This window comes from Herpailurus yagouaroundi, unplaced genomic scaffold, assembly GCF_014898765.1.
Source record: "Herpailurus yagouaroundi ecotype Mexico unplaced genomic scaffold, PumYag 189, whole genome shotgun sequence".
Classification (NCBI taxonomy): Eukaryota; Metazoa; Chordata; class Mammalia; order Carnivora; family Felidae; genus Herpailurus; species Herpailurus yagouaroundi.
The window spans coordinates 15914354-15942056 of NW_024412420.1; the positions used below are offsets into that span (position 1 = coordinate 15914354).

The window sequence follows — 27703 nt, forward strand, 5'->3', positions numbered from 1 at the left end:
AGAAAGGGACACCAGTGGAGAAAGTGAGGAGTATATGCTAAGAATGCTGTCTCTAAGCGTGTGAGTTTAACGTCTGTGCCCCAGAAGCTGCACGTCCCACCTGGAATGGGCCTGGGGGTCAGGGAGGCCAGGATTTTGTCCTGGTCCCCAGCTCCCTTAGCCTACACTGGCAATAGGACAGCAAGGGGGTCTGGGTCAGCCCAGCCACGTTCCATGTGAGCTCTGGACACACACAGCCTCTGGTGATTTGTGGTGGCCCTTACATCAAATAAACCCGTTCTCTGAACTCAACTTCCCCATGACTGACATCAGGCTGGGCCCAACAACATACTCAGGGCCTGCTGGGTACTCACATGCTCAACAGGTTTGGGAGAGGCGGCCAGCATCCCATTGCCATCAGGCCCTAGGTGCCCACATCCCCTGCGGGGCAGCTTGCTGAGCCTAAAATCCATGCCAGCACCAGCTCCGTGCTGGGGGCTCAGCTTCTGGCCCGAGTCTGAAGTGACACAAAGCAGCTGCCAGAGCAAAGTGCCAGAAAGGGTCAAAACATTTTATTCTCTTAAGTTTTTTTCTTTTTTAATAAAGTTAAACAGTAAAACAAAAATTCACAAGCTGCCTCCCTGTCCACCCCCCGCCTCCCTCCCCTCCCCGCAGTCTTCGGCGCTGGCTCCCTCTCCTTCCCCCCACTCACACAGACACAGGGCATCCAACTAAGAAAACGAAACTGCTCTAAGGATGGGGAGATGAGATGAAGGGAGGAGGTGAACTGTGCCCACGTTCAAGGTTACATTGAGCAAGTCTCCACTTTCTGGGTTCTGGATGCTTTCCTCTCCTTAGCCGAATTGAAAAAAGAAATTCCCTGGACCAGATGCTGTAAGGGAAAAGAAGGGCTTGTTAGTTGAATCTGTGTGGGAAGATCACTTTGCTCTGATTATGGGAAAGTCTTCAAGGGCTGCTTCAAGTTCAAACAGAAAAGCTGCCAAGTCAATCAACAGCCTGGGCCTGGGGGTATAAGGGGAGCAGGTGAGCAGCTGTCTGTGCAGCTTCTAACCTTCACTCTTGGAGAGGCCCTGGTACTAGACTGCGTGAACGCCTCCCTGGCCCTGCAGAGGTGTGGCACCAATGGTCCCAAGGCATGGTGCACCCAGGAACTTCCCTACCGCCATCCTCAGCAGCACCTGTGTGGATCAGTACCCTGCTGGATGGGGGTTCTGTCACCTCTACTTAAGGGCCCCCCTGACTCTCCCATAGAGGGGAGCTGCATTATGGGCCTGTGATCTGGAAGCTCCCAAGAGCAGCGGGCATACCCACCTTCAAAGCTGAAGCCCCCAGGACCGCCAAAGAATGCCTTGAAGATATTGTTTGCGTCAAAATCTGTGCAGCAAAGTGAGAAACAGGGAAGGGGCAAAAGGTGAACAAGTTAGACCTGTCTGAAAAGGAACTTAGGATGACATGGCAGATGGGCCCCCAAGCTTTCCCAGACACACCCCTCACCTCCTTTCCCTAAAGTCATTGATGGGGGTGGGCACACGTATCCCCACCCCCCATGCCTAATCCCACTCCTGGGACATGTTCCCTACTCCTTCCCAGCGCAAACCTGAAGGAAAGCTTTCTTCACCTCCACCTACTTTGCTGGACCTTCTTCACAACAAGTGGGATGCCATTTGCACTTACATAAGACTTTCCTCACACTGTCTCTCTATAATGCTGGGCTGCTACTGAAAAGGCTAAAATCTATCACTTCAGTGCTACTAACACTAAATGTAAGAGTAAGTTCTAAGATTTATTGTATTCATTTGATTCCATGCTGTCTAGACTAAATGCCAGAAAAAAAGCGCCATGGCTTATGAAGCACCTACTAGGTGCCAGTCGTAGTGCTCGGTACTCTGCATGCCTTACATCATCCCCAGTTTATACTCAACAAAACCAGGTAGGAGCTCAAGTAACTTGCTCAAGATCACGTGGCCAGTGAAGGCAACAGAACTGAACATTCCAACTCCTGCCTGACTCCAGTACTGTGCCGTCATCACCAGGCCACAGCAAGTCTGCTGCCCCTACCCGCGCCTCCGTTGCTAAAGCCCACAGAGGACGCATCTCCATCAGTTGATCCAGCAGGCACATTGTATCCAGATGCAAATTCTTCCTTGCCTCTCTGTATCTGCTCATCTTGGGCCCCCTAGCTCAGGTAATGGCTCCATCCAGTCAGCCGTCCAAAGCCACTCGAGTTCATCCTTCCCCTCTTCCAACACAGACAGGAATCAAGCCCTGCCCTCCCACTGTGCCCTCCGATTCTCTCCCCCTTCACCGCACCAAAGCGCCTCTCCTCACCGACACCACAAATATTCTGCCACCTAACTCTGGTTCATAGTTCCCCTACTTAGGATCCTTCAACAGTGGGGGAAACTTCTAACCAACAGGAAAAAAAACCCATATTGCCTACTCTAGCGCCTGCAGGGGGATCCAGCTACTCTGGGGCTTCATGCCTTAGCACCCCCTGCCTCAAACATCCTCTATTCTTCTACATTCAGCCCCTTACAGCTCCCCAGCGGTATTATTTCTGCACTTCCAAGCCTTCCCTTGCTAGTGCTTATGTCCTCTGCACCCTGGGCACCCACTACATTTGACTGTACTTGTTGGGATTTCACATCCAGGGGTCAGAGGTCAGAAGTGGCTTGTGGGCCAGTTTGCAAAGCCCTAGACTGGGTTCTCAGAGCACAGGGAACCTGTTTGATTCACCTTTGTTATTTCCAGCACCCATCACAGTGCCTCACACGTTACAGGTATTTACCTGGGGTGTGCCTTACAAATCACTACGCATCACTAGCTACTATATAGATTCCCCGTTGGAGTGTCTTAAGAAAAATTCTAAAGATCCACACTGGTCAGGTTCGTCCCAGGCTGCCCCAACCAACTCACCACCCATATTCATGCCCTCCTCATCCAGGTCCTGTCCACTGTCATAGCGAGTCTTTTTTTTGGGATCAGAGAGGATGGTAAAAGCTTCTCCAACTTCCTTGAACTTTTTCTCCTCCTCCTTCTGAACTTCAGCACTGGCTCCACTGTGCCGATCTAAAGGGAGGAGTATAGGAAGAACTCAGGGTCACAAGAAAATAAAAGTTGAAGAGAAAGACCACTTTATGTCCAATTTTAGAATCTGGTACTTCCAAAATTTGGAGGGTATGGAACTTAGCAACACCTTATTACCTATCAGCTGAAGGGCCAGAAACTTTCTTCCTTTCAAAAGTTTATTTTCAGAGAAAGAGGGAGGGAGAGGGGGAAAGAGAGAGTAGGTGAGCACAGGGTAGAGGCAGAGGGGGGAGAGAGAGAATCCTAAGCAGGCTCCGTGCTGTCAGACTGGAGCTTGAGGCGGGGCTCAATTCCATGAACCGCAAGATCACGACCTAAGCCGAAATCAAGAGTCAGATGCCCCATCAACTAAGCCACCCAGGCGCCCCAAGAGCTGGGAACTTTCTGGACCGAGTGCAGCAGGGCCCTCCTGGTTCGTTCTTCCCACCAAGTCCCCTCCTCACACCCACTCTACCTGGATGGTGCATCAAGGCCCGTTTCCGGTAAGCTTTTTTGATCTCATCCTCAGAGGCATTCTTGTCCACGCCCAGAATTTTGTAGTAATCTTTCCTCTTACTCTTCTTCAGTTCCAGCTGTGCATTTTTTAGGAGCTGTTTGTGTTCTAGAAGGAGACATCTAGAGTCAATGGACAAATCTGACTCTGGTTTCCCTTACTAACCCAGACGCCTTGAAGTCAGAAGCCTTGTTAACCATACATACCAGGTGCTTTTATGGTGTTTTCTTTCTGAATATTAAATAACAAATCTACTCATACTTCAGTTCTGCACATCAGCCTCATTACACATAAAAGGAAGTAAAAGCGATAGGATATAGGGCCAGAAAATAAGTGCCTTGTCCTGCACTTGGGGTCTCTGTTAATTTCTTCCTGGCTGGTGATCAAATAAGCCCCAGGTATGTCCCTGATCTGTGAATCAAACTACTCCTATGTCCAGTTTTAGGGCCTATGAGTAAGACCTCACATTTCCCTGAGAAACAGGCTCTCAAACACCTTTACCTTTTGTTTTCTCCGTCTGATACACTTTTTCATAGTCCCGCACTGCTTCCTCATACTGTTCTGTGTCCATGTAACTGAAAAGGAAATACAGGGCGGTCCATCAACATAAATAGCAATCACCTTCAGTATCACTCTGGGAGAAGAGGCACGGCTCAAGCAAGAGACACACACTTTCGGTTGAGATGCTTCATGAAACAGGAATCCTTAAGCTAGCTATGAGAAAAAATTAACTACCAGTTCCTCAAGTAAAAAGAGACAGGTCTCATGCCACTTGCACCCAACCAGCGAAGTGATACTCTGCTTTGAGCAGAAAGCAACTAAGGGGAGAAAGTTCCTTCTGATTTCAGAGCCACCAAAAGGCATCTGGATTGCCACAGGACAAGGCAATGTGAAGGCTCCTACTTGACTGATTACTTGGGATTAAAATGCAAGAGAAAAAGATCATGAAGTGAGAGCGGTGAATATGGAAAAGCTTTGAAACCTGCAGTGCCATAAACATGCAGGGCCAGCTCCAATCCAGAGTACAAGTGGGATTAGTGAGCCACTAGAAGGATCAAGTTCAAGATGGTGGCTGCTGGCAAATGCTTCCACTAAGACTAATCAATCTGAGAGATGGAGGTAAGTGAGAGAAAAAGGAGACTCTAAACGCAGGCTTGCTTTTATTTCAGGAGTGTAGAAGAAAGGGGGGGGGGGGCTGCCCTGAGATGGGCGGAATCTAGCTTGAAAGGCTGATTGCCAGACCTGTTAAGACCTTCTTTTCCACAGAAGCAAAGTGGCATTTTCCATGTCCCAAAGAGATCACTGGTGCCAAGACTGGCCTACCGATTAAACAGACTGTGTAGGAGTTCCAGAGACAGACCCCATCGGCTGGGGAGCAGGAGTGACTGTGCGGCACAGCTAGCTGCTGCCCAACAAAGACCAAGTTTACTACACTGCCACCACACATCCCATCTGTGCAAACATCAGAGCCCCGGGGGGCTTAGAGGCCAGAGCAGAGGGGTGCTGCTGATGTGGCTGGCAAGACAGAGCCCAACTTCTTAGGCATCTCTGATTTTCTGGCAACATCTTGATTTACAATTTTAATTAAACAATGGTGACAAAAACCAGTGCCCTGTGGACACTGGGCACAAATGTTACCAGGAGCTCAGAGAACCCATTTACAGCATGAAGAGTAATATAAGCTGATGGTCCCAGGTGTAGAATGATCTGTCAAATAAGTAACCTTAATGAACTTTCAATGCCCTTTTGGAATGTATTAAACAAGCTTGTTATTACAATGATTTACATTTTTACTTAACGTGTTTTTTAAATTCAAGGACATCTTTCCATTTAAATTTTTTTTCTATTGTCATACACCTGAAACATTACAATACTGTATGAAAACTATACATCTATTTTTTAAAAAGTATTTTTTTTTAAGTTGAAGAAAATGCAGAGAAGTAGAGCTTTAGGGAAAATGGGAAACTGCAATGCATGATGGGAGATGTAGCAGAAATCTGGCATCTCCCCGTCTTTAGGGATAAGTTGAGGTAGCAGTCAGGACTCTGGTAAGGGTTTGGCCTGAACTAATCTCCACTACTTCATGTCAGTCCCAGCTGCTTAAGGGGACTGTTTGCCAAGTTCTTGGCCAACTGTGCCCCAAAGTGCACGCTGTGGCCCGTGGTGGGATCTCAAAGGCAGAGCCACTCAGAGGACAGTTCTGTTTCTACCACAAAGATAAGCTGTCAGTTGTCTGATTAAAGCCATTTGATTTTTCTTTATTGAACACATATCAAGATAGAATTGTCCACCCCTTTATCTTGCTAACAAACCAAGAATATTCTCTCCCCATTCTCTGTTCAAACACAGCAGAGTATCCACTGAGTTGACACAGTGTCATATATATAGCCACCCCCGCCCCACTAGACGCTTAGGGGATTCTCCTTGTTTGCTCTTTCAGATAACATCACAGTAAACGTGCACATAGCATTCTGGATCTGTTAACATTAGTCTTTAGCTGGATCATAGGGTACTTGCTGTCTTCCAAAGCTTCCATGTTTGCCTGCCAGCAGTTTGCAAACATGAGATGATAGACAGCTAGTTTCAGGATCTATAATACAATTCTGTGTATGTTTCTGTTTGATAGACTTACTCATCTACTTAGAAATCCACTTGGAAAAAAAAAAAGCACCACATACAGAAGCACTTTTCCTGTTTTCAAAAAAAGTGGATCATTTTGGGAAAACTAAAAGGGAGGCAGGCCACACCCTGCACCAATGAGACTGAGGAGCTTGAAGAATGAAGGGCTCATCAGGCATCAGTAGCAGCACCTCTTTGGATGTGACATTTCAGGACAAGGAACGGAATGAACGAATGCTGGAGAATTAGTATACAACAAATAGGTCTTCCTTCTGGAATTTTAAGATAGAATTGTTCTTCTCTGTCTGGGAAATAATCTGAAATAAGAAGAAATGGATTTGGGGGAGGTCTCTCCTAGCCCTTGCTAAGGTTCCTGTCTGCAGAAAAGAGTCTGGTGGGTCCAAGAGTAAGAAGGACACGTAAGCTGGGGAGCACCCCGATTCTGAAGGCGAATCCGGGCACTAGATCTAGGCAGGCACATCCTGGCTCGTAAGTCTCCAAGTCACAGAGGTATTTCAAAAAGGGTTTCCTTATACTGCTGGGAGGCTGAGCCAGCTTAAACTCCTTTCTGTCTTCTGTAACCCGGAACAAACAGGAGAAGCAGAACTCTCAACTGTCTCTGTCTTCCTCTTTCAAGCAACATACATTCATTCAACAAAACATTTATTGAGTGAGCACCTACTGTGTGCCAAGCACTGTGCCAAGTTAGAGCAAAAGTGTACAATACAAAATACAATCTCCAAAGGAAATGGATTTAAACTTTAACAAAAGGAATTTGGGTCAGGCATCAGAGGAAACTTACTGACCGTGAGGGGCGTAAGACACAGGCATGGGAGACTGAGGGAGCTGTGCAATCTCCTCGGCTGGAGGTCTATAAAGAGAGTCTAGGGCTGGAACAATCCCACCTAGAGGCAGGGGGAAGGACCAAATGACCTCACAACATCCCTGGGGCTGCTTCAGCATCCATAACGCAATCCCCCTGGCAGGCCGGCAGCAACTCCCTCTTCCCCTCACCCTCCAGCACCACTTACCACTGAGCTCTTCTCAAGTAGGCTTTTATATAAGTGTCATCGAGCTTCACTGCATTTGTGCAGTCTTCTATTGCACCATCTAGTTTCCTAAGCTTCAGGAGAGAGAGAGCAGTCATACTTCACACCTTCGGTGACTGAGGGAGCCCAGAAGCTGTGAGCACGGCTTCACAATTCTAAGAGGATCAGTCATACCAGGCCCCTGTCACACTCATTTCTGGTCACTGAGAAAGCCCTCCAGTATCTCGGAGGGCTACGGACACCGGGTTCAAAACTGGTTTCTCTTTTAAGGGATGGAAGCCAGGCACACTTATGGGCAAGGATAAGCCACCTCTGCCATTCCAGGGTGGTGCCCAAACACGACATGGAAATAGTAAGGGTGGTTCCTGCCCTCCACTCTCCAAAAGGCTAACTACAGAAGTAAGAATCACTGATTTCTGACCACTGGAACACTACAAGAGCAAGAACTTGCTCTGGTTTCTCATGGTATGCAGCACTGCAGCAGGCGCTCAGACCATTTTCAGCTGAGCATGCTGGACAAAAAAAACTAAGCCTGCTTCATACTCTAATTTCCTCCAAATCACTCCCGAGAAAGCTACAATCACTTGCTTTAGCAAAAAGCAGCAACAATATTTGCTTAAAAAATTATCCCAAAGCCTCTAGCCATTCCCTTAGTGGAAGGAAGGGATTTTGAGGAAGACCAGATAGGAATATCCTTCCCAGCTGTCCTTCAAGTGCCCTGAAATTCTAGGAAAAAGGTAAAAGCTTGCTTCTCAAAAGGAAGTTCCTAACAAGCTGAGATCTCAACCAAAACCACTATTCTCCTTTCGTGTGGCTTGTCCTTATTAAGCAGACTCCCCAAGATGCCCCTTAAACATATCTCCATAGGCCCCAAGACCCAGACCAAGTGCTTACCTTGGAATTAACCGTACCCCGATTACAGTAGAGTTTAGCATTTGTTTTTATATTGTTAGGGTCTATCCCCAGGGCTTCTGTGTACAGTTCATAGGCTAGCTTGTAATTTCCTTCTTTAAATGCTTTATTCCCATCTTCTTTCTTTGCTTTAAGTGCTTTGGCATTCTACAGGGAAAAGCAAAGGGAGGTTAGTTCACATCAAGGAAATCTCAGACCACCGTACAGAGAGGCCCGAGTCTATTTTCAATTTCTCAGATCCCTGTTGTTTAGCATCTTACAGATCCTTATCCCCCTCCCCTCCAACCCCACCACCTAGGCTATTTGCTGTTCACTAGTGCTTCCTACGGAGTGGACAGGGGAAACCAAGATTTACAAGAGAATACCAATGAGACCTGTGTCACCCAGGGTTTACCTCCACTTCCCAGAATAAGCATTACTATTTTTTCTTTACCGAGGGAAGAAAAAAAAAAAAAACACACCTAGTATTAGGAGGATCATATATGATCACATCTGCCTTTAGGCAAATAAAAGTAGTTCTGAAATAATTTCTAAGGAAAGGACCAAGCATCCTGGCAAGGTGGAAAAAGCATGTCCAGCATGCTCACATTTCATGTGGTCCTAGAATCTTCTATTTGTGACTTTCTTAAAGGCTCAAAAAGGAAGCTTTCTTTCCTACTCAGATGTGGGACCTAGAACTTACTCTGCAAGCCACGCAGGCCTTCTCATGGTCAGGAGCCATCCTGAGAGCCTGTACAAAAAACTGAACCGCCTTCTCAATACAATCTTCATAATAAAGGCAAAGACCTCGTACGTACAGAGCATCTGCGTTGGTAGAATCCATTCGTAGAATGTCACTGCAATAGCCGTAAAGGGACATGCTCAGCTGTGGTTTGGATCTCTCCACCAACGCTAACATTTGTGATTACTATAGCCAGTTTTTCTCCTGACCATGTGTCTAGTATGGAAGTATCCAAAGGTAGACAGATCCCAATACCTTCCCCAAATAAACCACCTATATTTATCTCTAATACACTTCACGCGTCTCAGTCTTTATTAGAACAGTGGTTGGTAAATTACAGCCCACAGGACCAAATCCTCCCTGCTACTGTTTATGTAATAAAATTGTATTGAAACCTACCCACATCATCCACTTATCTATCATCGATGGCCACATCTGCACTATAGTGGCAGAGGTGAACAGTTGCAACAGAGACCATATGACCTGCAAAGGACTGATCAGCCCAAGCTGGCCTACCTACAGGACATATGGTAGCTCCTGCTGTAGAGAGCTGCCAGACGGCACCTGTCCAGTGGTATCTGGTGTGTCAAGGCCGAACTGGCCCGACTTCATACCTGGCCACAGACTGTGCTTCCGGATAACGACCTAGCATTGCTAAACATTCTGCTTTGAGGATTTTGAAGCGATGGCAGGCAGGGGCAAATTCTAGGGCACGGTCCATGCAGAAAACAACCTATGGGGAGAAGGAAAGCAAATAACTCTCTTCATTCTGGACTGTACAGAAACATCTTCATTTTAGTTTCGCCACAGGCAACAAACAGATTCAAAGGAAAGTGATATCAGAGTTTAGGAACATATCTAAGTCATTTGATTAAATCACTGAAACAAGGAGAGCAGGTGATCCAAACGATAATGATGACAGCAAACACGAAGTACTTTACATACTGACCCACTTAATGCTCACAACAATTTTATACAGTAATTTCATGAAGTTCCTTACTTTGTTAACGAGAAACTAAATGAAAACGCAGAAATAAAGTAATGTGTTCAAGGTCAACAAAGCTAGTAAGTGATAGAAACAGGATTGGGTCTCACACTGAGACTCCAGAGCCTGTAACTGTAATCACCATGCTAAGCTGCCTCCACACTGAATCATATCCAGTGACTGTGGTCAGAATCACATTCTGCTAATGTAGACTCATTTGCTACTCTGCCTAACTCACCATGTTTAGCCTATTATGTAAGACAAGGATACCCCAAATAACCTAATGTAGACTCATTACTCCTTGTATGATCAGAATGGCTCACAGTTCCTTCCTCCCTGTGCCATGAGCCTCATGTCTCACTAAGTACCCTGGTGGCCACCCTTCCACTTCTATCTTAGTACAGAAATATACCAATAAAATGGCGCATTTTAAATGGTCCTAATAGACTTAATCAGAGTACTGCACCCAACATGTTGCTACACAAACTAAAAGGCAAGTTTCTTTCTCTCTCACACACGCACATGGCTGGGATTACTTCAATCTTTCAGCTTGATAAAGACTCTCCATGTATTCCCATTTTCTCTTTAAAAAAAATTTTTTTTTAAACTTTATTTTTGAGAGAGACAGAGCATGAGCAGGGGAGGAACAAATAGAGAGGGAGACACAGAATCTGAAGCAGGCTCCAGGCTCTGAGCTGTCAGCACAGAGCCCAACGTGGGGCTCAAAGTCACAAACCAAGAAATCAGGACCTGAGCCAAAGTTGGACGCTCAACCAACTGAGCCACCCAGGTGCCTCCCTGTTTTTTTTTTAATGTTTGTTTATTTCTGAGACAGAGAGAGAGCGCAAGCGGGGGGGGGGGGGCAGAGAGGGAGACACAGAATCCGAAGCAGGCTCCAGGTTTTGAGCTGTCAGCACAGAATCCGAAGCGAGGCTCGAACTCACGGACTGTGAGATCATGACCTGAGCAGAAATTGGTGCCCCCTGCCCTCACCCTTTTTCTCTTTTTAGAAGTTTGTTCTCTGAGCTTTCAGTTTTGGGTTAGCTGCTATTCCTGGGAGATCCTTGCTGAATCACCTTCTTGTCCAGTAATAAATGACCCAAAGGAGAAATGTGGAACTAAGGGACACCCATTTCCTCTCAGAATCTGGCCCTGGGGATCAGGAAGAGATGAAGTCTGAAAACTCAGAAGCAGAAATAGGACTAATTCCAGCAAACAGGCAACTGGTTAGACATTCATATAATGGGATACTACATGCCTCTAAAATACAATAAAGACGTTCTCCATGTATTAATAAAGATTTCAAGGTCTAAGTGGGGGAGGGGGGAAAACAAAAGGTATAGAACAGTATACAGCATTATTTCCTTCCTCTCATGCAAAAAAAATTAGAAATCTATGCTTCTCTTTGCTTATATGTGTACAACTAAACTGGAAGGGAACAGAAGAAACAAGAACAGTGGTTACTTTAGTGGGTGAGAACTAGGCAGATGGAAATCAAGTTTGGGGGGAATACCTATCACTGAGTATCTGTTTCCACTTCTTTTAACGATGAATGGCACCTATTCAAAAATTTTAATTTGAAAATATGTGGAAATAGGGAAACCCCACGAGCTGCTCTGCTCCACTGGGAAGACTCCTTGCAGGGTTCAGAGCAGTGGTGGGGCACCTCTCTTTCAGGGCACGGGTTACTATCCTGGAAGTCCCAGGACTGTCTGAAGTTTTAGGTATGATGTAGAGTAGAGTCATGGTGCTGACTTTTTCTCCCTTCGACAGAAAAATAATTGGGGGGGAGGTGAAGCAGTCAAATGTAAGCAGCCACACCCTGCTGCCTTCGCAACGCTCTGTGCGGAGATGGTTCTGCCCATCGGGTCAGTGGAGTGTGAGCCGAAGCTCAGTGCCTCACTTCCCACCCCCATCTCCCCACAACCAGGGACAGCTGCAGGCAAAGAAGATCTTTGTTTCTTCCAAGTTCATCTGCTTCCCCTGCCAGGATCATAATTCTTCATTTGTGACATCACCATGAGCTACAGTGGGGGGGCTGGGATGTCACAAACAGAGGATTCTGTCACAAACTGGGGATTCTGGCTCCAGAGTGGGCAAGAGAGAAAAGAAACTCAAAAGATTGCCTTTTGAGACAAAGCTTTTGCCTATGTAAACCTCAGAAAACATGACAGAAGGCAGAATCGCTTTCCAAATACACACACACACACAACAAAAAAACTTATGAATCACCGTGGTTATTACAAAGACACTGTGGTTATTAAAACCAATGGACAGAAGAGGGATGCTGATAAGTTAATGCTGGGACTCTGCATAAGCTAATCAGAAATATTTATTACCAAATAAAAGACCTGCACAGTTTTTGACTTATGAATAATTCTTAACTGTATCCTTTTATCAAACATTTATTGAGTCCCTTTTACAGAAAGCACTGAGCAAATTCTCACATGTTCCCTGGATGATACAAACTTTTTTTTTTTTTAATTTTTAAAGTTTATTTTATATTTTTGAGAAAGAGCATGAGCACAAGCAGGGGAAGGAGAGAGAGGGAGAGAGAGAATCCAAAGCAAGCTCTACAATGTCAGCACAGAGTCTGACTCAGGGCTCAAACCAACCATGAGGTTATGACCTGAGCCAAAATCAAGGGTCGACCACTCAACCGATCCAATACAAACCTCTTTTAAGTGATCCTGAAAACTGATCCTGATCAGTGGTTTTTAACTTTTTTGGGAGCCATTCACTGTCCCTTTTGAAACTAATGAAAGCTACGTCAAAATATCATCTAAAGAAGGGAATTCAGAACTATACAGATGAGGCATAACCACTATAAACAAGATCTAGAAAGGTATCTCAAACTTTTATATCCTTTGCATGTTTTCAGACAGGGCAATCTTTTTGGCACGTTAATTTTCATGGGACTGTCACACGGCGCCATAAAGGAGACTAGTGGGTTTTCATAGAAAGGCCTAACATCAATGGGGCCCCTGGGTGGCTCAGTCGGTGAACCTTCCAGCTTTGGCTCAGGTCATGGTCTCACAATTCGTGGGTTTGAACCCCACACTGCGCTCTGCACTGACAGTGCGGAGCGGGCTAGGGAGTCTCTCTCTCTGCCTCTCCCCCACTCATGCTTTCTCTCTAAATAAAAACTTAAAAAGCAAAAAAGCCTAATATCAAAATGGTACTGATGACAGGTTACATACACTGTTCAAGAATCTAAAAGGAGCCTCTACTTTTTAGTTACAGCTGCATCCAGTTCACATAAAGCAAGAGTTAGAGCTAGCTCCCATTATTTAAATAAAAATGGATTATCCAAACATAATATTTAATTCCAACCAGTGTTTCCTCTATTAGCAGCACACTTTTAGGCTACCATCTTATATCAAAACCAGGAACAAACTCAAGTAAACTATTATTGCTTTTCATCATAAAGCCAAATATTATTAAGAAAATAAGTACCTTGGCCCAAAAAATTTTTAGATGCTGGTGATGATGTGGAGCAACAGGAACTCTCACTCATTGCTGGCGGGAATACAAAATGGTACAGCCATTTGGGTGGTTTCTTGCAAACTTAACATACTTCCACCATACGATCCAGCAACTGCACTTCTTAGTATTTACCCAAAAGGGGTCAAAACTTATGCCCACACAAAAACCTGCACACAGATGTTTAGAGCAGCTCTATTCACAACTGTCAAAAATGTGACTGTAACAAACGTAACTCTGGTGGGGGAATGTTGATAATGGGGGAGGCTATGTATGTGGGGAGGGGGGGTAGAGGGCATAGGAGAACTCTTTTTACCTTCCTCTCAATTTTGCCGTGAACCTAAAACTGCTCTTAAAAAAAGTCTTTAAAAGAGAGAGAAAAAAAAAAAAAAGAAAAAAAAAGTCAAAATAAAGTGGTAACTGATTATTCTGGATCTTGTGTACTATACCACACACGCGCGTGCACACACACACACACGCACACACACACGCACACACACACGAAACCTTGTGACAAAGGGTAGGTGAGATCTCCCCATAGTTATACTTTACCTTCCGAAAATCCCGCTTCTCAAAATCCGTTTCTGCTATTTTCTCATATTCTATGACTGCATTAGCATTCTTGAACTATACCAGAAAATCAGATAAGGAAAGTTTTAATGAAGTTATAGGTTCAACAAACACAAAAATTAAGGCTTTGATGAATTATTAGTTCAAGAAAATCAGAACCACAGACTTTACAAATCAAGTTGGTGAAGATGCAGCTAAAAGGGTAAAGCCCAACCTGCACCCTCAGTTTGAACTTAAAGTCAAGAATACAAGAATCATGCCTTGAAAGATATAAAATAAGGGCAAGGCATTGTCAGAGGTCGAGCAGAAGTTTCCAGATTCTCACTAAAATGCAACCAGAGGTAAACAGGGTATATATGGAAACGGAACTAAAACATGTTTTAGCTGCTACCAATTTAATCAGGATTTGAATTTACTCAGATTCTTCAACTTCATTCAAATCAGTTCCTTGCAGCATCTGCCCACCCCAGGAACCTCAGAAACCCTCCAATTTTCACAGATTCCTAAACCTATATATCATACTCAAAACTGTCTACATACACAAAATCAAGCCTCAGACAGACTATGAGACTGCCTACAGTTAGCCAGGTGTGGCCGATGGCAGGAGTGAAACTAGCTCAGTTCTTTTTTTCCAGCTCTCAGTTCTGACTTTCAGGTCACTATACCACATTGTCTTTTTCCCTACACACAAGATCAGAACCATACCTCCTGTTGTGCCTGAGCATTTTTGTGATCCAGTTCTAGGGCTCTCTGGAAACTACGACATGCCGCCATGGCATTCCCTAGAGATAGGTGGCATTTACCCTCTCGTAGATGTCCCTAGAAGAAACAGAAAGAGGGAAGAAAAGGAGCATGATTGGCCAAGCAAAAAGCAATCAACAGCAGCAAGAAACACCCACAGAAAACCGACATGGGATGAAAATGGCCAGAGCAGTGGTTCTTACCAAGGGAGATTCTGCCCTCCATGGGATGGTTAGATGGTTAGCAATGTTAGAGACATTTTTGGTTGTCACCACTGGGGCCAGGGTGGGGGTGGGGGGGTGCTACTTATACCCAGTGGTTAAGGGCCAGGGATGCTGCTAAACATCATACAATGCACAGGATAGCCCCCCATGACAAAGAATGATCTGGTCCCAAATGTCTACAGTGTCTAGACTGAGAAGCTCTGGGACAGAGAATTTAATTGAAACAACCGGTCCTCCCCAGCTGATCCTTCCCCAACCATTTCTCCCCAGTCAATGCCCCCCCCCCCCCCCCCCCTCCCCCCCCCCTGCCGCCCCTCTGCCCAAGCCAAGTGGTCACATCACGTACCCGGACGAAACTGTCATCCAACCTCACGGACTGCTGTGCATCTCCAAGAGCTTCCCGGAACTTTCCAAGCATCATCAAGGTGGCTGCTCGATTCCCATAATAGCTAGCATTTTTAGGACACATATCTACAGGAAGGGCAGAAGAAAGTAAAATACAGCTTAGCCAAGTCACTGCCTCAAAAACTGCGGGGCCATCTCCCTCAGAACTGTATCAAGGCAATCAAACTCTAACAGGAATGCTGACATACTCTGTTTAAAAGGCCATGGCCAAATTTTTGACTACTTGTGCAAATGCACAGCAGCAATGGTGCAACCAATGAAAAAGGAAGTTGCTTAAAAATAATTTACACTTGGCTTTAAAGTGCTCTGATTATCTTTTCAGGATAAAGTTGGGAGATGTCAGCATATTCGTCTTCTTAATGAATTGTATTTTATGTAATAAGACATGAAAATGAATTTGCATTTGTTGAATTAGGGGTAGAGAACCTGTAAGCAAGTTAGGTGAGAAACATGCTGACATGGGATTAAAATATGCTGGCAAATTGAGCACGGAAGTAGTTAAGGCTTGATAATATCTACAAGGGCCATTTTCTAAGATAGTTAAATGAGCTGGAAATGGCTGAGATGCATTTAGGCGGTTATCTTTTTGCCATTAGATCTAGAATTTCTGGAATTGCCTTTAAACTACCCATTTGAGCTAGAAAGCGTCATCCCTCATGAAGCCATTAAGTCCAAAAGAGTTCACATGCCATTAAGTCCAAAAGAGTTCATAACAGTTATGAACCCACTACGCCAAAGGCTACTTCTTCAAGAGGGGCTACTTATAATGGTATTCAGCAAATTTATCTTTCAGCATAGGCAGTAGGTCCTTCTCACCTATGGCTTTTGTATAATAGTTATAAGCTTCATTGTAATCTTTCTTGGCATAGTATGCATTTCCTTGTTCCTTGAAAGACTCTGCTTCCCTGAAAAGGAAAGAGAAAGAAGGGCACGTTATTTTACACAGGGAATAACCTCTGTAATCTCATGGGAGCAATCTTTGGTCTACAGCTCTGGGCATATTGAGCTGAAAGTTAGTGCGATACTTGAAGGAATTTATAGATTTGTTCGATGCTGTTTTTTTGGGGGGCTTTTTTGGGTCAGATACGTTTAAACTAAATGAAGAAAACCTCTCTTGTGTTGCCTGCCTTTCCTCACTATTCTGGCCTACAGTCACACCCCATACAACAGGCAAATTTAGACATCCTCTCACAGAAACTAAAAAATTTTTTAAAGTTTATCTACCTACTTACCTACCTACCCACCTAAGTAATCTCTACACCCAACATGGAGCCTGAATTCGTGATCCCGAGATCAAGAGTTGCATGTTCCTCCAACAGAGCCAGCCAGGAGCCCCAGAATTTTTCTATTTATTTCCTTTCCACTGTGCCACAACTTCTGCCTCTTTAGCAACCATAAAAAATCAGTTACAGATCATTCCATTCTGGGGCAATGACTTCTTAATGTGAAATGGGTCACATCTTTAGAGTTCTAATGATCTGTTCTCTTGAAAACTGGCTCATGCATTTGTCACTGAAAGGACAAGCAGAGCAAAAGCAGGTGGCAAAGGAGTTAAAAGCAGAGCATACTGATGTTTAAGATGGAGGACGGAGTTGAGTGACAGCAGAGACCAAGAACGTGGGTAACAGGGACATACGAGGTACAGCCTGCCGGGGATATGCTTTGAGAAGTACCCATCTACTGACACTTTCTCTGCCTATCACACCTGGGTGGGTTCTTACTGCCCCCTACACCGTTCCTACTGTACCTTGTATAACCACCAAGTGGGTAGTATCAGAATTTTTGCCCTACTCCAAGATCCATTTTTTGAAGCTGTACCATTAGACAAATTGTTCTTTCCAAAAGGAACAATGTTATGTGAGAATTATACTCCAGACCAAGGAACTAGAATTAAGACATGACCAACAATGTTTCAAAAGAACTACTAACCTCTATCAAAGATACCCCAAATCATTCTAATGACTCAATTATCTTTGAGTGACAAAGATAATTCTTTACCAAAATGATTACTGCAATATAACTAAATATCTGAGCATTTTTGCTAGAAGAATCTGTTTCTTTTTCTGTCCTCTACACACACACAAGAGAACCCAGTTCAAGGGAAGCAAGGACAAAAGTACCTAGTTCTTAACTTTGGTGATGGTATGGGAGTTTACAGCTTGATTCTACAGACATCAGCATTGGGAAGATTTGTGATTTTTTTATTTACATATTTTAAACTACAAAGTAGCAAAGCTGCTCTCCTTTTAAATTGAGGCCCTCTCCCTTTCTATTCTTCTCCATCACTGTTCTGGCAAGCCCTACTAACATGAAAAGGCTGCCAGAAGAAAGGAGAAAGAAAATGGGAATGATCTACAAATGCTGACAGATGTGAACTGTGATGGACATGAATCTGTTTGAATAATTTTATTACACCAACTGTCACAATGCTGTAAAGAGGCCATCTGCTATTAAGTCCTCAAGAAGGATCCCCCAGCTGCAAGATTTACAGGACCAACTGCAACCTTTCTACATGGCAGACACCATCCTGTAACTCTATAAATTAAGCAAGGCACTATAAAAACTATGAGGAGCCTATCTTTTAAGAGCAGACATGCCAAGAGATCTGAAGAAATGGTTTCCCCAACCCTGGATGCCAGAAGCTGAGTCAAACCACTGTGAAGACATGAAGTGGTAAATTCAAAGGAAACACTGAAGATGTACCTGAAAAGATCTAGCCTTCTCTTTTAGGCTAGTGGCTAAGAATACACAAATCCTAGAGGAAAGCCAAAGGCATCCAGGCACGTGAACAGACACTGTATCAGCAGTATAAAGCTTGTTAGTCAAAGGTGAAGCAATCTGCAGAGCTACAGAAAGGTGCTCTTTCTTTCCTGAAACACTAACACCCATGGATACAAGGAAGTTCAGCACTGGCTTTTAGTAAAAAGGCAAAGGATGATTTCTGTGGAAAGTCAGTATTAATTACTGAAGTCTGGTACTTTCCATATGTTATCTTCCCATCAGGTGTTTCACATTATTCCCCTTTCTCATAGGAGTAAAATAAGGGGTAGAGGTTAAAAACTGGCCCAAGGTCAGGATGTGGAGCCACACCTGTCAGATTTCAAAGCCTGTGCGCTGCGCTATCTACTACGCTTAGCTTTCCCTCTAATGCTCATCTCTATCTATTGCCTAACTAAGACTTTAAAAATTAATCTGTCTTGCTAGGAACAAGACATGGGCAACGAGCGTGAATTTCTTCAAACTAAGACATAAAACAGCCACAGCATGTAAAATCCAACTCCAGGACTACAATCTGGATCTAAACAAGCTAAATGACATTCCTAACAATTAGTCACAGAGAGCAGGGCTCCTTTCTCTTTAAGATGCAAGACCTAGTGAACTGGACTTTGCCTCCCCCAAGAAATGCATTTCATTTTAGTAAATGGTGAGTAGATTCCATTCTAGAGCAAACAAAGCGAGTAATGTAGAGTCAGCCCACAGCAGAAAGAACAAGAAGAATTGTGTTGTGACAAGTTACCATGTTTTTAACCTCACACTGCACAGCATCAGGCCAGAATTAGCTATTCCCACACAATTGCCTCATGAAAAGGACTTATTTTCATAGAAACATGGTTGATTAACAGCTGCCTAAACAATGGGCACTTAGTGCTTTTAGGCTGAAGGCTTATTTTTTGCCTCCAGGTCCAACTCCCAAAGTGGAGTCCCTCCTCCATTTTGAACCTCCCCACCAAGTACGCGACAAGCTTTAACCAATGGGCCTGACCCTGTGAGACCAGTCGAGGAAAAAGTGGATCTTTGGAATCCAGCATGGCAGCAGCAAGAACTGAACAAGGCTGCATCAGGAACAATTCCAGGGTCAAATCCATTCAAGTCCTGCCCTGGGAGTCTGAGAAAGGGCTGAAGCTTGTTCAAGTTGCCCTTACAGCAAAGGGACTGAAGGATGAGATGTCAAAGGCGTGGGACTGGAAAAGAAGGAGAAGAGCTGGTTAACACCGGAATTGAGGGCAATCTGGCACTGGTATCTGTCACACCGCTCGCTGCCAGAGTCGATGGGTAACAAAGTGAGGTTACAACATGTACCTACCAAAACACATGGGCACTGAGAAAGAAGAATTAGGATTAATTAGGCTCACCTGGACTAACCAAAAAGCGGAAAGGATTCCAAAAGGGACTAATTAAGCTACCAATTATTTTCTAAGGCCACAAAACGAAATTCAGATCAAACCCTGAAATATAATATCACATCAAAATATAGACTTGGCCCTAACTGACTGACCTGATGGAGCTATTAATAGCCACACTGTATCTCTAGTGCTTTTTCAGATTTTCAAAGCATTTCCAATGAAGATCCTGGCCTCCTGAAGTGGTTATGGTGATACTATCACATGTCCTTCGGCAGAGGAAGAGCCGGAGAGGCATCCAGGGAGCTGCACACGTTCCCTAACTCCAACAGTCTGGTGTTTCTTGCCCACTAGATCCTGTCAGCTGGCATCAAGGTTTTTAGATTAAAACTAATTTATCTAGTTTCCCACCCAATCTCTAAGCAGAATAAGCTTCGCCACTCTGACTCACCAGGAGACACAGGGAAAGAAAGACTCTAGCCTCCACCAAACCAGTCCTTTCCCTTTAACAGCCAGCAACAAATTCCTGTGAAAAGAGCCACTGAAAGATTTTCAAAACTCTCTATCCTCTTTGCAGGTTATAGGGAGGGTCCCAAACAACAGGATCGCACCAGAGGGCCCGGCAGGCCTTCTCTCAAACATACAGATAAGCAGACTACATTCTGCTCTTAGTCTGCTTTGCTTTTTTAAAATGTATTTATTTTTTGGAAATAACTTCATCAAACTTCAGAAAACTGCAGCCTCATAACCTGCTCTTCTACACTACACACGTGTGAAAAATCTGTGTGTCCTCTGATCATGCAGTTATACTCTCTCTCCCAATTTAGCATCACAGATGCTAATTACTCCAACAAAAGGCCAAGGGAATCATTTGGTATCACACAGGTCTTAGTAGGGCTCAGCATTATGTGATCAAGTCAGACAACTAGGGCTTACAATCACCAGTCAACTTTGCACATTTACAGCTCAGCTAAATTAAACATACCTTAAAACACTGCAGCTGACATTGCAACATGACCCCAATTAGATGCTCTACAAAAATCTTCATTTTCTCTCTAAATATTCCAACTTGAACACTTAAACAAGATCTTTGCCTTAGGCAAACTAGTCTGTCTTTTAGCAATGAAAGAGTTATGCAGAGAATTTTACTCATCCGCTTTCATTAATGCAGGATTCACTGGGTGGCAGTTTTTAAAACATCCTCAATGACTTGGTTCTCTTTGGAACTGTTTCATGTTTCAGTATTTGTGAATTATTAAAAGAGGGATGAGATGCTTCATCACTTGTACTGTATCATTTTAAGATTTAATTACCTCAGTGCATGAAAAATACAGACTAACATAGGTCACTATTCTGTAATATTCGCAACCTAGGAAACACTAATCTGATTTTTGTATGACAAAAACATACCAGACTGCTTTTATCTATTTCAAGTATTTGGCTACAATAATATACTTTTAATAACATTCAGTTCTCCAAAAACCATTTATAATAGTTTAAATCAAAAGAAATGCAGAAGCTTGAAATCTTTTTTTTTTTTTTTGCACCTCTTTCTTTTGCATTTTCTTGACGTATTCTGCTACCCTTAATGTGGAAGAAACATCTAAATGCTAAAATTACAACTCAGGACAAGATGATTTCTTTTGTTAGAGCAAAGGAGTGTTTCAGGGCCTTTGATTTTGGAGACTATTTTATTGGCAGAAAGAATCTTAGAAAAAAGATATCTAGGGGCGCCTGGGTGGCTCAGTCTGGTTAAACATCTGACTTGCGCTCAGGTCATGACCTCACAGTTGGTGGGTTTGAGCCCCGTATCAGGCTCTGCATTAACAGCTTGGAGCCTGGAACCTGCTTCGGATTCTCTGTCTCCCTCAGTCTCTGCCACTCCCCCACTTGCACTCTATTTCAAATAAATAAACGTTAAAAAAAAAAAAAAAAAGATATCTACTAACAATACTTTATATTGCCCATAAATCAACCTTTATGCAATCTTATTATAATTACTAATTCCAAAATGTCACCTTCACTCTGTGATTGTTGCACCCATTTCTTTTTTTCAGTCAAGTTTACTAGTTGCCCGTTGATCTAGAAATGTCCTCCACCCTTTAGAATTTACGGGATCTTGGCCAGTCTCAGAGTAGAAATTCCTTCCTCCTTCCCACAGACCAAGACCTCTTGTCCCCGAAGACATGTCATGGGCCTGTTTCATGCTGTACTCTCTCTGACCTCCACGACAATAAAGTAAAAAGAGCCCAGGAGCCTTACTTTTATTCCATCTCACCAAATGAGTAAACTGTTCTGTCTTTTGTAACTAGTCTAGGGATGAAGCGACAAGTTTTATAGGTGGAAGCCACATATGACTTGGAACAATTCTACAGATTCAGTGCTTGCTAAATGCAAGTGCTATATGCTGAGTGTGAATAAAGGCTTCATGATGGTCCAGCGAAAACAGAGGGTGGGCTGTCCAATGGCTACCAGTTGGTAAAAGTGGGCTACCCAGCATCCTTTACCCAATTTGCTTTAGAATAAACAGCTTCTGCTTTCACTTTAAAGCACAATTAAAATACCCAGCCTTCTCCTAAAAGAGAGGAGATCGAGATGAAGAAAACTCATTAACAACATACCAGTTCAAAGTGTTCTCTTTCTGGACATTCAGGGGGAAACCTCAACAGGGGCAGAACCAGAAGGGACCAAGAGGCACCAAGTGGAGTCACAGATACAGGCTACACAAGGCAGTAGCACTCTCTACTGCTCAAGCAGGGAAGGACACCAGGCAACACCATGGAGTTGGCAATGTCTTATTCAGTGGGGGGGGGGGGCGAAGGCAACCAACTAATGGATCCATCCAGACGGAAATCCCATTAATGCAGGCAGAAAAGACAGTCATATGAAATAGCTGACTCAACCGTAATACATTTATGCTAGTTCCTTAAATGGGAGGTATCACAATCTGTGGCATCTACCTAATCTTCTTTACTCCGGGGGAGAGGAGACCTGGGGAAACAAGCTTCTCAGAAGCCACTCTTGAGTCCACATGGCATTGGCCTTTCAGCAATAGCCAGAGGCTTGTTTTCATAACACACTCCCAAACCCACCATTTTCTATCCCTTGGTTCCCCATTCTGTGAGATCCACTACTTCCCTCATGGGGACATTAGTACACAACAAAAATCTAGAACTTAGGAACTATAATTAAGAAAAAAGCTGCTGAGGTTTTTTTCTTGGGGGGAGGGAGGGAGTGAGTGGGTAGAGATGAAAACCAGAGTGCGGAGTCTAGGTTGTCAACTGGTATGTTGCTTCCAGAGTTCTCTTGGTTCCTTATTTTAACAGGAGGTTGACTATCTCCAACTGCCAGAGGAAAAACTCAGGACAGACCAAAAACAAGAGAAAATGCTGCTTGCTTCATACACCCCTCCCCCAAAGGCTAACAACAGAATCAGAAGAAATGGTTAACACTTTGTTGATCTGACAATCTAGCTTCCCCACAAAAACTTTAAGTCACACAACACCAGAATATTAGGTGTCAGAATTAGACTTTGAAAGTCAAATATTCCTCCTCATATTTTCATTCTCAAAAGCCTGAAACATTCATCCCCCTGCCAATGGTGGGATAAAACAGAGGAATTGTTATTTTGATCTGGATGGGGAAGAAAACAAATTGTCAATCTAATAAAATGAATAAACACTGAGATAATTTGCACGACGAATCCGGTCTTACTGCTGAAATTCAGACAGTTTAAAAGAATACCTGGAATGACCTCTAAGTAACTTCCACATCACTCAGCACTGAAGAAAAGGGACCAAACATTAGTGGAGTAAGGGAGAAATGGGCTCTCAGAGGGACTGCGCATCAGACCACAAGGCACCTAGGCAGCCGCTGACCATTGTTCTCCAATCTTCTAAAGTCCTAGAGAAAAAAAGCAAAGGCAAGTGCCCAGTACTCAGCTTTTAAAAACTTTTAAAATACTAGCTTCGATGACTACACTCATCCCTGATTGGCTAGAATGTTCAAAAAGCCTGGGTTTTAAGCCAATCAGAGTTAAGGTCGTTGGAACGGACTAGACACTAGAGCAACTGCCACTCAACTTGGCTCAATTTGGTTGGTATCTGGTTCTGGTTAGTATGTGGACCTGAATTAAAGCAGCAAGGACAGAGAGACCCTTCCTCTGTGCTCTACCTTTGCTCTAGTTATGACTTAACAATTTTTTCAAAGATTTTATTTTTAAGTAATCTCTATACCCAATGTAGGGCCTGAACTCGACCCTGAGATCAAAAGTGACACTGAGCCAGCCACGTGCCCCCGATTTAACAATTTTGCCACTTGTTAAAATCAGATTCAATTAATTTGGTGGTTTGGGATTCTGTATTCCTAGGTTTATCCGTTCCTTAACCATGACTTATTTGTCCCGCCTCTCATTTCTTCACCACTGGCCCCGCACTTAAGAGTATACCAAAATGAAAATGAAGGCTGCAAACACTGTTTTCACTGATTTGGGTTTAAGGTCAAAGATAATATCCCATTCAGCTTGCAGGCTTACTGAAACGTCTAGCTTCATTTCATGACCTTGAAGACAAAGTTTAGAGAGACAAATGTCTAAGAATTTAAAACAAAGTGAGGAAGAAGAGCTGGGGAAGACAACGAACGCTACAAGCTCCTCGGCTATGGCCACAAACACCAAAATGTGCCAGGAATCTGTAGTAAAATAAACAGCACCTACTGCAGACCCTGGGATATGGATTCAGGGTTCAGTGCTTCCCAGCAGCAATAGGAAGAGAAATAAAAAGCAAACTCTACAGAGCTTACAATCCTGGATACTAAGAAGGGACCTAATGTTCTTGCGTGCATTCACACAGATATGGAAAAGATTATCAAAGAATCAGAAAAGGATGTTCTGTCTTCTAAATCTATGGCTTCTGTTTTCTTTTAGACCCTACTGTCCAGTCATGCCTGATATACGCTGAGACACAGAAGTGTTTCCTCTGTGGATGAACAACTTGAAATCCTTCGATATTACCATAATAAAGACTACCTATGGTAACCTCCCCAGCCCAGGAAATGTGACCAGACAGCCTTCATTCAAGACCAGTATTCATACATTACATAAAGCAATCAGCATCTTCCCAGGAAAATGTAAGGCTTGAAATTAAATTAAATTAGCTGAATTGTAAAACCTCTGAAATTTAGCTCTCTGGCTCCCCAAGTAGCTTTATCTGTTTTGGTGGGCAAAGAGAAACAAATAATCTTTATGTTCAGAACCCTGATCTATTTTGGATGCCAACTAATACATCTTTTATTTTAGCCTCTCAGCTGCTATGGAGGAAAAAACTCTGTCAGAGTGACAAGCAAAAAAAAACTGAAGTACATTTCTTTTCTCTCTAGAGACACTAATGAAATAAAACATGTAGCCCTTTAAAATGCTGCAACCATGAGGCCCCAAGTCTTGAAAGCTCCTCTCGTTTTGCCGCTGTGGGACCATAACAATTTAGCAGCAGCAGCAAGCCCTTGAACCAAGATGCACAGAAGGAAGGATTCCTTGCTGGACTTCACAAAAACAACCCAAGAGACCCATCAACTCCGGTGTCCCCAAGTGAACTGGTAGTAGGACTGTAATAAGAGACACAAACTTGGCCAAATGACTAACCAAGCCAGATAGTAAAGGGCATCTGTAAGGGATGTTACTATCCCTGCCTTCTGCTATGGGTACACAGGATTCCAGGACACATGAAAAATGTAAAACCACCTTCCTCCAAAACTTCTACATCATCACTCCATTTTCAGCATTGGAAAACCATACATAACATGGTTTTTTCCTTAGATTCCAGTGCTTACTTACTCTCCATGGATGCCTTATATGGCAGAAAGTCAAACTGTAATTTTTTTTTAATTTCACTATACTTTCCTTTTGATTGGCTCACATAAGTGATATAAATATCCATTTTTAGCCGTATCTAAAAGAGAGCATATAAATATGTGTAACATGGAAGTCTATTTAGCAAGGATGTATCTTTTCTTAGTGGCAGATAAAACAACTGTGCGTTTTACAATCGATGACATCTTAAATTCCATGTAATAAGGCAGTTAACCTACATTGACACCTTTTCTACCAAATACCATGTTTTTGTGTGATGTGGTCACATTACAGCATCACCCATTTTGTGTTTCTTAATGTATCTTCAGGTTCATTTACTATAATTTTATGTTAGAATATCCTCTAAGGCTGTGTGTTGTTTTTGTTTTGTTTTTGTTTTTGTTTTTTAAGGAAAAGGACCTGCTTCAGATAGAGGGCTTTGAAGTAAAACCCAAATTAGGGACAGTCCCTACATCAGAGATCTATATTATGTAAGAGAAGGTTTTTTTCAAATTACTACACATAGCCCAAGTCTCTATAGCACCAAAAAAAAAAAAAAACAAAAACAAAAACAAAAAAAACCCAGTGAATTCTTCACAATCCCAAGTAAAGTAAATCCTTGCAATTAACGTAAGCTCGGTATGTACGGGAGAGGGAGGGGGCGGTTGTTTCCCGTTGTGTAGTTCCTTAATGATGCCTAATCCTCAACACCTGAGAAATAGGTACGCTGTGAAAACTCAAAACCAAGAAGAGAAAGAGACTAGACTCTGGTGTCCTGCCTTCTCTGATCGTCCCAAGGACTTACTACAACACTGTGTCAAGCCTCTCAGTTCTCAACAGACCTTGAGACACAGGCTGCAGTAAACTACCCTGAAGCTTGAGAACTATTCATTCTGCCACCCTGAGTACCTCCCCGTATTTTAACTTGGATAATAAAAAATCCTCAGAACCCTGGTTTCAGATCGCAGGCAGCCAGAATGAAGCCATACAGACAGGGTTTGGTACAAAGATAAGAAAGACAAGGGAAGGAGACTAAGGGCACCGTAGTCAATTAATCTGCAGTTGATAAGGAAAGGGCCCCGAGCTTCCAGAACCATTTCGTTAATTCTCCTTCAGGATTAGGACAAGTATGACTACCCACAACTGTGTTCCAATAACCTGCCTTAGCCGTAGCCAGAATCCAGAGTGTTCTCGAAAACCACTCACTCAGCAGCTCCCTTGGCTAGTCCAGACTGGCAATCTCGAGCCACTGCGGCGGCCCAGCGGTGCCAACAGCGCCCAAGCAGTTGCCTTCCTCTCTGCTGCTTAACTTAAGAAAGAACAGTCCTGGGAAGAATGAGGATCTTACTCCGGAAGGACGGAAGGGCCGGAGTTTGACGTGTAGAGCATGAGACAAACCCCTCACTCTTCCTTCTTTCTCTCTCATCTCCGATTTCTGGGGTACGGGGAGGGGGCACCAGGTCAATAATGGAGACACGCTCGGACCTAGGCTCGTGGTCGCTGGGATACATTACTGAGGAGAGGGGGTGAGGAGAACACGGGCTTCGGAGATGCAAAGTGCTGATAGACAACAATGCACAGAAGTTAACAAGAGCAGGCGGGGGTCGGGGGCGATGTAAGGAAGTCATCATCGTCGCCGCGCAGCCTCCCCCACCCCACAACAGACCTCTGAGTTCCCCTCCGAGACCCGGCCTCTACACTAAGGGCGACATTGCTCCCTGCTTGGAGAACCAGGCCGTGCCTCAGCTCTCCAGCCAGGCGGAAGCAGGAGGGGAGGGCCGACCTCCGGGAGCGCCCCTTCAGGGGGTCCATCCGGACTTATCTCAGATGGGGGGGGGGGGGGGTCGCGGAGGGCGGGGCGTCGCCTCAACACGGGCTGCATCACGGAAGGGACGGGTTTCCCGGGGCCACGGAGCTGAAGCTCGCCCCTTCCACTACCCTGCTACCCGGTTACCTCTTTGCTTCCTCGTCGTCGAGCAGCTCTGGCTCGGTCGCCGCCATTACCACATCGCACTCCGCGGCAGCCGCCATCTTACCGCCGGGACCAAAGAGGCGGGTGGGAGGCAGGCGGTGAAGAGCACTTCCGGCTGGAGCATCGAGCCGCTCGGCGGCGTTGCGCCCAGAGGGGCTCCCTCGGGCCCGTCTACCATCGAGAGGCTCCGCTTGGGGCCAGAGAGGCCTCCCGCCTCCGGAGGTCCACGGTGGTCTCCGTGCCGGGCCGGTGGCCCAGGGACGGTTCCTGTGCGTAGGAGGCGCCACTTTACCCGTGCGTCGGAAGTGAGGGGTACAAGAGGGTGATGCCTCTCTAGGCCTGAGCTCTTCTCAGTATTCTGAGAGCCTCGTTGCCATAGCAACTTCCAATCCTAGAGAGTCTCCAGTAAGGTTCAGGAGAGTCTGGGTTGGGTTCGGGACTCGGTGACCCAGGACTCTGGAGGGAAAGAGCCCCCA

At 44.3% G+C, this 27703-nt stretch overlaps 1 protein-coding gene across 3 annotated transcripts; it reads right to left on the bottom strand.

Annotated features, from left to right (window-relative positions):
• Positions 1 to 524: 524 nt before the first annotated feature.
• Positions 525 to 27458, bottom strand: DNAJC7 (DnaJ heat shock protein family (Hsp40) member C7). Of its 3 annotated transcripts, none has more exons than XM_040497554.1 (14): positions 27210 to 27458; positions 16106 to 16194; positions 15231 to 15355; positions 14625 to 14738; positions 13902 to 13976; positions 9496 to 9614; positions 8843 to 8996; positions 8143 to 8307; positions 7231 to 7322; positions 4082 to 4155; positions 3542 to 3688; positions 2917 to 3069; positions 1312 to 1374; positions 525 to 871 (listed from the first exon to the last, which is right to left on the bottom strand). In XM_040497554.1, exons 1-14 carry the CDS (start codon positions 27284 to 27286, stop codon positions 834 to 836), a joined length of 1485 nt encoding a protein of 494 aa, XP_040353488.1. In that variant the 5' UTR covers positions 27287 to 27458; the 3' UTR covers positions 525 to 833. The 3 variants fall into 3 exon arrangements, with proteins under 3 accessions (XP_040353488.1, XP_040353489.1, XP_040353490.1); XM_040497555.1 differs by lacking the exon at positions 27210 to 27458 and adding an exon at positions 23155 to 23282; XM_040497556.1 differs by lacking the exon at positions 27210 to 27458 and adding an exon at positions 19053 to 19167.
• Between the last annotated feature and the right edge of the window lie 245 nt (positions 27459 to 27703).